The sequence below is a fragment of the Aphis gossypii genome, chromosome 3 (assembly GCF_020184175.1).
Source record: "Aphis gossypii isolate Hap1 chromosome 3, ASM2018417v2, whole genome shotgun sequence".
Lineage (NCBI taxonomy): Eukaryota > Metazoa > Arthropoda > Insecta > Hemiptera > Aphididae > Aphis > Aphis gossypii.
Genome location: NC_065532.1, coordinates 8,777,362 through 8,790,943, shown reverse-complemented (window position 1 = coordinate 8,790,943; position 13,582 = coordinate 8,777,362). Strand labels below are relative to the sequence as shown.

Genomic DNA, 13,582 nt, shown 5'->3' with positions numbered 1-13,582 from the left:
TCCATTAAAAAACGTGAGAAAAATAAAATGATAATTACTTTAAAAATATATATATATATTCATATTTAAACCATACTAAGCGCATACTTACCATAAAAAAGATGATCACTCGACTCAGAATTTAAAATTTTTCAATGCATTGAATGATTAAAAATTCTATGAAATACACCAATCTGCAAAATATAATATAGTTAAGTTGAAAATCAGAAAATATTATTTGTACAGTACACATTAAATGATTCTAAAATTAATACACACAATAATAGCAGTTATTATGTAATGGGTTAGTATAAAATTTTTTTAAAAAATTTTTACATCTTAATCCGGATAGAAAAAAGTAGGTAGGTACACGTGTACTAAACGGTTAGCTTATTAAACGTATCACTGCAATTAAATGCAGTCCTCAGGCTATAAATTGTTGATCAGAGTTAGGACATACTACATCATGATGTATCATTTCATCATCAGTCTTTGAAGGGTAACACCATTAAAGGTATAAACAGACTTTCAGTTCAAATTTCGATGAAATTGAATATTTAAACAAAAAATAACGATTTTTAGTTTTTTTGTTCAAAATAATTAAGAAATATTATTCGAGGGATTCGCAACTTTTACGTAAGTACCTATATTATGAATTTCACTACATGCGATGGTGATATTTTCAAAATATGTTGAATAACTTAGATTAGGTTACATCTATTTATACTTTGGTCTACGAACCTATTCACATTGATTTAAGGTGTTTACATTAAGGTAGTATTAATTCATAATAACAATAATATAATAAATGTAATATTTTTGAAAAAATAAATAAACCAACCTAACGTAATACTAAAAATAAAATAAATGACTTTATAACAACTATATATCAAAAACACATAATATCATCAAATTTATTTGATATATATCACGCTGACAGGCCGTCTCCGCTCAGCATTGTCTTTTGTGTATAACGTATATATCATTGAATTCTACAATGTGTTAAAATTTAACTCGCCCATTACAGCGACTGTGACTCACTCGACACCTGATGTACCTACAGCAGATCGGTACCCACTTGACTACCTTTTTTTGTTTTGTTTTTTCTCGGTTATTTTGAAAAATACTGGGCATTTTTAATTTTACCTTTTCAAAACACAAACTAAATCCATTTTTTTTTTTATCCGAAACAGAGTTTAGAAAATTAAATAATAAAATTAAAATCCTGAAGGATTTTTTCAACTGCTTATCGTGTATACATACACAAAAAACAGTAAACACACATATCATTGTAAAATCTATACATTAATCAGTCAACTTATAGAATCTAAAACGTATTCGTGTTTTACACACTTCAACACTTGTTGTTTTTTCATACAACACGTCAACACGTGTAAAGCGAAACAGGAATACTTAAATCTCGCAATCCTCAAAATACCTTTGTAATATATAATATTTATAACAATGCCTTAAATATATATGTACTATAATTGTATTCGGCACTTATACATTACAGCGTAATAATAGTTTTAACCTCATATAATATAATAATATATTGTAATTTGTTATATATAATATTCCACGCTATATAAGACATGTACGCCGTTCAAACAACATAATATTATACATATTTAGAACTAAAATATAAATTTTTATGTTTACGGTTATGGAATATTATATATTACATACAAAAAACGTGAGTATAAAAAAAAAAACGTCCACAAAACTGAGTACCGACTAATATAATCATAAAAATTAAGCGCTTATAATAATTACCGTTATACCCACCCCGCTTCGTTTTTACTAATAGACTTGTACTTCGTATAGTGTATTATATTAATTATATTAAACTCTGTTTTTTCCTTGAAAATTGAACATGTTTTATAAATTAATAATTATCCACTACCTACACAAAGAGAAACATTGCAATTAACGAGTTTCTCCATCGTCATAATATACGGCTTAAATATAATTATTCGAAACTTATTTATAATGTCATCACGGTGATTAAAACGCATATACCTATACGTTAATCATTTTAAAAAACGAAATTGAAGACCTACCTATACAGGTATAATAATATATACGTCATGTGAGGTAGGTATATATATATGCTATAGTATACTTGTTGTGTTATTTACCTATATACATATCATTTTGATATACTTGGTCGTTTATGATCGTTTTAAATGTTGAGATACGAGGAAATATATTTTTTTGTTTCATCATTAGTTTTAATTAATATAACATTAAAAATATTTAATGAGACACGAATCGACGTAGGTAGATGAAATGATATAATACAATATAATATTATGTAATTCATTTTAATTTGTGATTCAATCAAATAATAATCAATTTACATTTTCGATGACTAATGTGATATCAGATGTATAACAATATATTTATGTAAAACCGTGTATTATAAGAAACAAATAATATTGCCAAATCAAACGCGTCATATCGTATAAATGTATAATATGCATTTAAACAGTGTATATTTAAATATGTCGATAAGTTGCATATATTATATACTTGCGATATACGTATAGCTGGTCGTTTGCCGTTATTATTTTTAAACACGGGTACTGTCGGGTAGGCCACGCTAATGATAACAATAATAATATCATGTCCTTGAATGATGAAACAAGAGATAAACCATTGTGTAAAGCATTGGCAAAAAAATTAAAAAACGATCCAACGTACGATTTGCACCGAAACACTATGACGATAGGACCAAATCAACATCGCAAACATCATTTTAAACAATATACTATACACATATTATGTCTATGCAGTTTACGTCATAGACTTTTTTTTACAAACACGACAGCGCAAACGCAAACTTATAATTCCATTGACGTAAATACATGTTTTTGTACGATAATATTAAATTGGTTACACAAACATTTTTCGACGTGCCTAATATTTTTTCTATGTATATTCAATAACACTCGAGATGTTTTATATACTTCATCAGTTTTTATATTTAAAAGTCAACAAGCCTCTGGGTTATACTATACATCAGTCAAAAATATACAATCAATATAAATATAATATTATTAATAAGATATAGTTTATTATTGCGAAATTTAGAAGAATGTTAAGGTAAAATTTAATTTTTATTAAAATATTATAAACATATTAAAATAAACTATTTAATAAATTATTTTTTTTTATAAATATATATATTTAATTACATAGATTTTCATTTATTTTATATCGCGCTTAAATCTGAGATCTACTTATATTTGTATAAACTTGTAAAATAGCTTTATATGAGGATATATGAGTATGATTTACCAAATATGCTCACCATTTTTTTCTTCAGTACCTACTTATATTTTTAAAATATTATTTTAAGATATTTTTGAAATTTTTAAATGTACTTAAAGACCATATTTTCACATTCTTGAGATTTTTTATACTACTTAAAGAGTGTCTTTTGAACATTTTTTTCAAATGACAACCCTACTCTTTTATGAATACGTAATAAATTATTTAGTAAATAATTATTCTGAAAAATTTGTCGTCCTAACATAAACTAGTAGTTTTTGAGTTATTTATGACTTTGTGTTTCATTGATAATAAATTAATGATACGCAATGATAATATAGTGGTTTTAAATTATAATTATAATCTATCAACATTTATAATTTTCGAAAACGGTCAAAATTTATTAGATGCAATATTACATCTATTTTATATTTTCCTTAGTATTAACACATTTTGATTGCAGGGAAATTATTTGTTTATACTTTTAATTAGATATTAAACAATGAAGATCTGAAAAACTTAGAAGCACGAAGAGTTTAAACCAACATTTTCAAAAAAATTATCCATCAAATAATTTACAATTGAAAAGGGGTTACATTTACAGTCAAAATTAAAATTTGAATAAAACAAGGGTAAAAATGCTTGGCGAATTACTCTATGATTACTAATCATGTATACCTATAACACTATAATTATTAGACGACGCGTTGTACTCGCTGATTGAAATACATTTTCAGATCGTGAGAAATCAAAGCAGCGGTTAAACTGAAATCGCGTGCAAGTTGTAAACTTATAATTGCACGCGTCTACGTAACGATATTCGAAACTGGATACTATAGAAACGCATTACCGGATTAGCATGAATAAAATAAAATAAATACTACTTATAGAGTAGGTACACTCCTATATACTTCTCGTTTTGTAATTCTCGGACCAACACACGCCGTCTGCCATAGCTTATTATTTTATGGGATGTCTTGTGCGGTAATATCTGTGATTCAAAATATGTTTACCGTACACGTACGTATTATATGTGTGCTTATAATTATGTTGCGTCTCGGAAACCTGTGCGACGGAAAACAAACGTTAAAAAAACTAATTCGACGCTTGCAATAAAACGTATACGCGAGCGATCGGCGAGCTGCCCCGCGAACGAGTCCAGAAAAAAAATAATAACATAATTTGTTCATATTACGTAACAAATTTGTCCTCCGGTTAGTGGGAGGAGGTGGGTCGAGACTCGAGAGCGATTAAACGATATCCCACTATAGCCGACTTTTTTATCCTGCAGATATATCATATAGGCTGTTTGGTACGATACCGATCTATATTATTTTATCGTACTGATTGTTCTCGATTAATTATTTATCTATTAGACATTTATATTATTCCTAGGGGACTATTATCAGAATTTTTGTCGTGCCAGAATGAGAGCAGAACTTCAAGAATACGTCAGTAGACAGGAAATCGTAATAGAAAAAAAGTTTTTATGAATTTTCTTACAATAATTATAATCAAAGAAATAGTATAAAAATGCGTGGTTGGGGGGAGGAGGAGCGGAATGATAAAATGCAGACTGCTTTTTATCAACACGATTAGGTTAAACAGCTTTATAAATCGTCTAAAAAATGTTAGCCCCGCCTAATACTATACTTAGTATTTAATGCATTAATATGCGTGGCGTAGATTCCTATATATTATAAAATTTTATGATGTTAATTTGAATATTTTTAAACTCTAACATTTTAACAATTTTTCATTGATTTTGCTCGTATATGGTTACTTACAGTATATTATGTAAATTTTCTATAATTTACATAGGTATTTTATTATACAATAATATAAATTATTATTAAAGCGTGTTTAAATGTTCGCCGTGTACCTAAATCACATGCGGCGTAGTGATGTACGTAACGGTGTAGTAAAAATCATTTTTTTCTGTGTTTGAGAATTAGCTACCTCCGAGATTTTAAGAGATATAACAGTATATATATATATATATGTCACGTGGCTCGTGGATCAAAAGGTGGTACGTGGACACGTGGTACGTATTCTAAAAGGTACAATAAAGGGGGATACAGCATTCAGGGGGCCTGTCACCCTGCAGAGGGCTATAATATAGTAGATGAGGGCAGGGGTGTCGGGATATGTGTGGGTATAAGAGGGCACGGCCGTGGGATAAAATGACCGAATTTGGGGAAGATTTTTTAAGTTCATCACAGCGCGTGTCTTGTGTGTAATGAATATGATACATCGGTAACTAAACCTGTGTATGAGGACCTTGCAACGTGTCTTTTCGCGCGACAACAGTGATGCACCCCGTCGAATTGTCATTGCGACTATTATAAAGTTTATGTGCAATTGAACACGTACAAACATTAATTGGACGGTATTCAAATAGAGAAAAGTATATAAATCGCAACTACTGCTTTACATGGAATAAAAGGTATACGAGATTTTTCATTGATCACAGCCAATTTGAGATTAATTAAAAACCATAAGACGATAATATTTTATGTGCCAGTAACAAAAAAAAAACATTGTAGAACATTGTTTTCGACTAGACAACTCAAAAAAAATTTCCTGAAAATTTATTTATTCTTCTTTCTACCACCTGTGTTGTGGTATATTTTAACTATATTATTCGAAAACAGCACTTTCGCTGCGATGGTTCCTTTTATAATATATCATTATATATTATAGACGATTTCAACAACACATGTAATATTTATATATACGTAATATTCATAGAATAAATTATTACTGTCATGTCCTGCGGCAGTGGCGATGAGGTGGTTGATATCATTTTGTCGACTTTTCGTGGCGACAATTGTATAATATAATTATTTATATACGTCGTCGGTATTATTATTATATTATGGGCGTTGACGAGCGGGAAACGGGTCATCATCACGGTGAAGTTCCTATACCTAATATAGTAATATAATATATAGTGTTACATTTGAGTAGCTAAAGCAGTGTACAATTATATTATGTACATAGTAACTTAAGTATAATACAAAATGATGTAACAAACAAGCTCATACCTATTATGGGTTCCTAGTATTGTTTAAATTCTGATTTCTAAAAACGTCAAGTAGATATATATAAAATGTTATTTAAGGACTTAAATTATTTAGATTTTTATATCATAAAAAATATTTATAATATAAATACACATACATCACAATTTTCTAATTTTTGAATGAAACCCAACCACGGTTTACTTGTAATTGTTACCAGTTGATTTTTATTTTAAAATAATATATAAAAATCAAAATTCAAGCAAGTAATTTCTGAGTTATTAAAATATGTATATAGCTAGATACTAATTTTTAATAATAATATTAGAATAGTTTTCAAAAATATTAAATACGAGTAATTTCTATATAATAATATAATATTTATTATACTCTGACAATTTTTAAAAATTGTAAAATGTCAGATCATAAAGCCGTTGCAATGTTATATCTTCCAACTCAATATTATCATCATCGAACTAATCATTATTATAAACTATAATGGTATTATAGTACTTAAACTTACAAAATTCAAAAACTGCTGGTTAAAATTTTTAATTTTCATTCAGATATATCGAAATATTTAAAATAATGTCATCTGGATAAAAATTTAAGGAAAAAACGTGTGATTATCATTTGAAAAGAAAAGAAATTGATATAGCAGCCTGCAAGGACCGTAGGTACTTTAAATAGTATAAATAATTTAAGTTTATTTGAAAATATGATTTGTTATTAATGAAGCATATTATTAAACGTTAAAATTTCAACAATCATACTTAAAATAAATTAAAAAATAGACGATAAGCATGCTCGGAGAATCATCCTATAGCTATAATATATATTACTAGCTGTAATACCCGAGTTCATCCGTGTTAATGTTTAACTATTTTTCTATCGTTTTCGTTTTGCTTCAGTTGAAATGCATAATACCGACACAATTACAATGATTAATTTTATGATTTTCCGCTTCTTAATTCTGACATATTTTTTTATGTAAACACAAGAAAAACTATAGAGACAAATTAAAAGAATACATAAAAGTCGACGTCAATACAATGTTGTATATTTTGTATGTTTCATGTTTACTTCAGAAACGTGTTCAAAATTCGGAGAACATTTGTAAATCATAAATGTAATAGTCATATACTATGATTGTGTTCACGAGTATCACATTTAAAGTATAATTTGTTATATATTAGTAGTATAATTCTGAAATCAACGATGGCAACTATTAAATAAACAAAAAAGACGTGCTATTATCACGAGCTATAAAACCTAGTTTATGTTCGAACGTGTGATCCTCCTATATATAACAGCCAATAGGGATTGAAAAGTATAAGCAGTAAACGCGTCCTTTCGAGTCTCGAGAAATCTTTATTGGTATTTGACTTTTATCGAAAACGATCCGATATAAGTTTTCAGCCTACACGTACAGCGGACAAACAAACAACATTAATTTATAGATAATGTCATGGTATATGCTCGGCTAAATCGACGGTGGCGTCGAGTTAGAAAATAATGGTAATAATAGCAGAGTTGATTAGGCCGCTACAACACACGAACGGCAATGCTATGCCCTCTCGTCCGTCCGTGCCGCCTCGAAAGAGAGAGAGAGACAGAGAGATGAACGCAGAGTCGCGGACCGACGGACAGAGGAGTAAAAAACGAAATACGACTGTGTATGACGCGCGATGTTCGTATATTATGTACAGTACGTTATTATATATTATTATTATGTTATATGCGTTTCCGGTGTGTACCGGACCGGATGGGGACGGCCTCTACTAAATGGATTTCACTACGGTCTTTTTCTTCTCCGCACGCCGTGCCACCACATCGTCGAGTCTTCGACCTCTCCTAAAAAAAAAAACACCGTTTTTCATCTCACTCGTTGCGCGCCCGACCTGCATCGTCCGTTGCAGCGTTGCACTTGCGCAGTACCGTTCGCGGTATATTGTGTCCAAATGTTCACACACGCACACCATACACGTATCACGTGCACGTGATATAATAAAGTCATTGCTGCAGATGTGTATACTTATATGGCATTGCTTGTATTGTAGATAGATAGACATTTGTATACTCGCGCGTGTGTGACGGGGAAGTCTTATTTTTTTATTTGCTTGAACCAATTTTTTACGGACGGTCGTATAATATAATATGTTTTGCGCGTCGTGCGAATATACGAACAACTATAACACACTGATGTGCACCGCCCCCACCAATTTCATTCTATACATTTTTGGGTTATCAATAACTACCTATTTGTTTATCTATAAAAACAAAACATTTAAAACTTCCAGTCTGATCACCTTCCTCCCCTAAAAGATATAATAAAAATAAAGCAGTGGTTTACATGTACGAAGTTCGAAAGATTGGTGAGTAGGTATTATAGGATGAGAGGGCAGTTTGGAAAGACATCAGATAGAAGAGTCTGTTTTATGTTTAAGAAGTCTGTTCAGTGGCGCCGATGTATATCAAAAACTTTATGTTGCCAACTGGACCCAATTAATTTAACCACCCACCACGGCGCCACCGATCACGTATACACATCTTTTTCTTGATTTATCTTATAGTACTCGAAGCAGGTGTATATTATGTATTTGTTTTTGTGTAACGATTGAAACGTCTATTCTAATTCGTCTACTCAACAAACCCACCCACCTAACTTAATATATTGTGTTACGGTCTCAACAGATATAAGGATCGCCACCACTAAGGCTATTCAAAAACTTAATATTTATCGTATGTTCATGAAGGCACGAACAGTACAGTCAGGAAGTTGAGTCCAAATTATGTATAGTAACATACTCGAAAATAGGAGAGTACCTATATAAATATAATCTGTATGCTAAATAAAAAAAACTTTGAGAACACATGTAGTGGCGGCAAGTGATTTTTAATAAGTAGTTGCCCTTGAAAACTTACTAATTTTAAAAATTATGAGACAAAATATAACTATTCAGACGATTATTTTCTCCTCTTCCAACCGAAACTCAAGACGATTTTTCCGGGTATTCACGACAGACCTGAAATCGGTGGCATATTATTATACACGTCGAATTAATAATATTGTCCCGTCCCTCCGATGTGCACATCACGAAAATCGTCCGACCGTAATATTGAACGGGGAGTGGATCATCATATTTTTTTAAAGAAAAATCTTAAAAGTACAATGTACATTATGATTTTATCGTAATTTTATATCTATATGCATAATTTTAAATATTCTAATACAACTTACAAGTGTCATAGTGATAGGTACAAAACTATGAAAATTAAATTGATAAATATATAGTCTCGTATGTCATCTTGAGCGAATATAATGATTTATAAAAAACTAATACTTCAAATGCCTATAAATAGCCTTAAAAACGAAATATTTTTAAAATTAAATTATGTAAATAAAGATAATGCTAATCTAAAAAACTGGTGAAATTTTCAAGTATCTACGACTTACACTTTTTGAATAACAACAAATATTGAAAATCGTTAGCGTTACGCGATTTCGTAAACATTAAAAATTCAAATGCTCATAACATTTTTCTGTAATGAGGCTTCGAGTTTTCTATATCTATTTAAAGGAAAGCTTAATGTCGAATTTTTCAAACTTAAATATAAATACAAAAAAAATTTTCAGTACCTTTTTTTTGTTTTTCCCGATTTTTTGATAACTACTGGAAAATTCTTATTTTTGACCTCTATAATGCTCCAAGGATACGATATTCACATTGTCACCGGAAACCACCCCTGAAGTTTTACATTTTTCATTAAAAAACCAAAAACGTAACAAATTTATTTATTATTAAAAAAAAAAAAAAAAAAAAACTTTATCTAGTTTAGAATATTACACTAGTTATATTGACACAAGATGTCAGATGAAAACGGTTACGGTAAAGGTAACGATAACGAACGGACGATGGACATCAACTGATCGTAATCGGCGTTTTCCTTATCGGCCGATTTTATGTTTTCGCAATACAGGAATTATCGGGAAAACCCACGGTAGATAGATTAAGTTAATAATTATTTACATTTAATCATTTTAATCTATTTTTTTCCAATTTCTAAAAAAATCACGTTAATTATTGTATAATAATTAATATAAAATATTATTTTCCATATCATATAGGTATATTGCTTTAAACTTTTTTTTTTTTTTTTTGAATAAAATAGTGAAATATATTTATTTTTATTTTATTTTTTAATACGTATAATTTTTTATAACAAGCACGGTCGAGGATAAACGTGTGTACATTTAAAGTTCTGAGAGTATATCAAAATGTGAGCTCATTGGGGGAATAAAAGAGCTGAACGTGCAAAGTCGTATCTATATGCGAAAACCGCGATCGCTTCAAACCCCTAGTGCGTCACGAAACAAATCGTTATATAATATCGCTTGACGCTTATACCTAGAGCTATGTTTTGAACGATTTTTTGAAAAACGTGCAAATCTCTAGCCCTAACCCTGGAACACACCGCGCGACTCGCGTCCTTTTTTTTCCTGAGCCGTCCGGCGCGGACGCGGCGATTACGGCGTGTGACGGCGCGGGCAATCGCCGGTCACGTACGGCGGGCCGCTTACGGACGTGAACACACACCGACGCACCGGTCGTAAATACCGGAACCAATAACGTCAATATAATAATAATATAATATACAAACACGCGTAATAATAAAAATATTATATACATACTTATCGTATACTTACGATGTGTGGCTTGAGGGGGGGGGGGCTGACGCGCGCCCGGAGATACGTGAGCGCGCGCCGAGCTCGTCACGACGACGACACGTATCGGATTGTGTATTTTTTGTCCTGCCAGCGTGTGTGCGTGTATGTGCGCGCCCGCATAATCGGTCACGGTTTCTGCGCGCCACCGCACCGGTCCGGCACACCGTGAGAACTTGGCCGTCTTCTGCTTCGCCTCCGTAGTCCGAACAATACCGGCCCCGGCGGTGAATCGTCATATTATTATTATTATTATATAGCCGTCTTATAATACGGTCGTCGTTGTCGTTATTATCGTTTCCTATGTATACGCGCACTGCCACTAGTCATGTGTAAATTATAATACCTGTACCGTGTCGCGCGCGTATATTACCCTTGTTCAGAGAACAGTTTTTTTTTTTTTCGATTTTTTTTTACTCTCTCATCGCGTTCCCCTTTCGACCGGTCGTTCCCAGAACCGAACGGTTTAGTCACGTACGAGCACAAATTGACTTATCGTCGTCGTCGGCCGCGGAGGGGGCATTATGCGTACATTATACGATGCGGCGATCATATCATCGTTTCGACGACGACGACGACAGCAAATTGATTGATTGATCGATATTTCTTTATTTTTTATTTTTTCAGTTTTTTAGGGAAAAAAACAACAACAAGACGCTTAAGATGTTTAAATAGACTTATAATGTATTCTAGTAAAACACATATTATATATTATTGTTATTATCACAGATATGCTTTTTTTTTTTTTTTTTTTATGTCTTCCGCACAAACGCGGAATTCATGTATACATAATATTATAATATAATATTACGCATCGTGTCCGTATAGGATACATTTTTTTTTTTGTTTTTTACATATTATATCATTATACAATCAAAAAATGTCTTAAATTCTATTTCAATGCAATATATATTAAAATAATATACATATATATAAGCACAGAGAAAGAGGTATTTTTGAAGTTTTTTTTTTTTGGTAAATAGCCGTAGTAATGCCGTATCCACTGCAACCATTATAATATTATACATTTAAAAAATATACTCTATACCCAAAAAACGAATGGTCGTCAACGAATAAATGGAAAAAAAATTATTACAACATAAAAATAATACTATCTCGAAAAAAAAATAAATTATATAATATTATAATGAGCGAACGACAATATGATATAGTCATACGCACAATAATATAATAATAATACCTATATAATATAACCTATAACTGTCTTTATGTAACATAAAAATATCTCGACCCCCGGGGTCGAATATCAGTCTTAGTCGGGGGCGTTGGTGGGATCGAGTTGGGTACGGGGGGGAGGTAAAGGGTCGGAAATAAACACTCGGTGTTTACCACGGTCTCCAGCAGACGGAATTCGGGTCTTCTTTGAGCTCGCTTCCGGGCGTGGACGGCGGCGTGTACGGTCTATACTGGTCGGCGGCGGTGGTGGTGACGGCAGTGTTGGCGGCATTACCGGAAGCGGAACGGTTGGAGTCGACGTCGATTTTGCGCATGCAAGCTCCCAAATGATGGAGGAGCTTGACACCGGCTGATGGGTCGACGGGCGGGGACCGGACGTCGGATGTCAGGTAGTTGGACACTTCGGTGGCGCAGTGAGCGAATCCGGCGCGGAACTTGTCGGCGTACACTGAGTCGACGCCAGTCAGGCCGAGAGCGTTGTGCCGCTTGAGCTTGTGCAAGTGCCGGACCGTGAGTTCAAGTATATCCGCCTTTTCCAGCTTACTGACGTTCTCGCCTTCGGCCTGCAGCGTGACCACCATCAGGTCCTTGAGCTCGTCTAGGCACCGGTTGATCCGGGCGCGGCGTTTCCGTTCTAACAGCGGTTTCATAACCTGATAGAGAAATTTTTTTATTAAAAACGGAAACCAAGTATTTTTATAAAAGTATATGATAATATATAGGTACGACGTACTACCATCGTCCGTGTTATTATTTTATTGTCGTTAATCGATCGCGTTTTCGAAACCGAACGTATCAAAAATTCGATCGAACGACGAGAAACCAAAAAAATTAAAAATATATAAACGTAATCCGTTCTTACCTTTCTATATTGATAAGTCCGGGACACTGGTTGTTCGTCGTATTCGGATCCGGTCTGGTGCTGGTGTTGCTGATGATATTGTTGCTGTTGCATTTGCATGTGCATCTGTACCCGGTACGACGGTCTGAGTTCGGCGGCTGGACGCATGTCGAAACTGTTGTGGTTAATATTATAATATGATAAAATATCGACGTGAGTGGACACACTCGGAAACGGCACTCGAAACGATATTTTTTTCGGACACGCACACACACACGATCGTGTTATTATTATCGTAATAATAACAATAATAATAATAATAATAATAATGTGGAAACTCGTAACGTGACTTCGTAACTTGGACGAAAAAAAATAAAAAACGAATAGACGTGGCGAAGACTTCTCTTCTCTGGAGAGCGCGTGTTGACGGTTCGGTACGGATCGTACGAATGACGGCATGACCCAAGGGCACGGCTGGTTTTATATAGACGGCCGCGCCGGGTCGGCGACGGCGGGAAGTGTGCTGCGGCGGCGTGTGAC

The 13,582-nt window shown here is 32.7% G+C and overlaps 1 protein-coding gene and 1 long non-coding RNA gene across 3 annotated transcripts in view; both read right to left on the bottom strand.

Moving 5' to 3' along the window:
* LOC126551302 (uncharacterized) overlaps positions 1-10,207 on the bottom strand; it is a 36,847-nt gene extending 26,640 nt beyond the window's left edge. For both annotated transcript variants that reach the window (XR_007605172.1, XR_007605170.1), the window contains exons 1-2: positions 9,919-10,207; positions 92-173 (exon numbers count right to left, since the gene is read on the bottom strand). This is a non-coding gene — a long non-coding RNA (uncharacterized LOC126551302). The remainder of the gene's footprint in view (positions 1-91; positions 174-9,918) is intronic.
* Positions 10,208-11,662: 1,455 nt separating this feature from the next.
* LOC114132939 (enhancer of split mbeta protein-like) lies at positions 11,663-13,518 on the bottom strand. The gene is made up of 2 exons (XM_027998548.2): positions 13,064-13,518; positions 11,663-12,854 (listed from the first exon to the last, which is right to left on the bottom strand). Exons 1-2 carry the CDS (start codon positions 13,499-13,501, stop codon positions 12,351-12,353), a joined length of 942 nt encoding a protein of 313 aa, XP_027854349.2. The 5' UTR covers positions 13,502-13,518; the 3' UTR covers positions 11,663-12,350.
* Positions 13,519-13,582: the final 64 nt, after the last annotated feature.

What these genes read in the sequence shown, in the direction of transcription:
- LOC114132939 (XM_027998548.2), bottom strand. Translation starts at nt 13,501, where the DNA reads ATGCCGTCATTCGTACGATCCGTACCGAACCGTCAACACGCGCTCTCC. An exon ending in GGACTTATCAATATAGAAAG is followed by an intron (nt 12,855 to 13,063) that starts GTAAGAACGGAT and finishes TTTCTCTATCAG; the next exon opens with GTTATGAAACCGCTGTTAGA.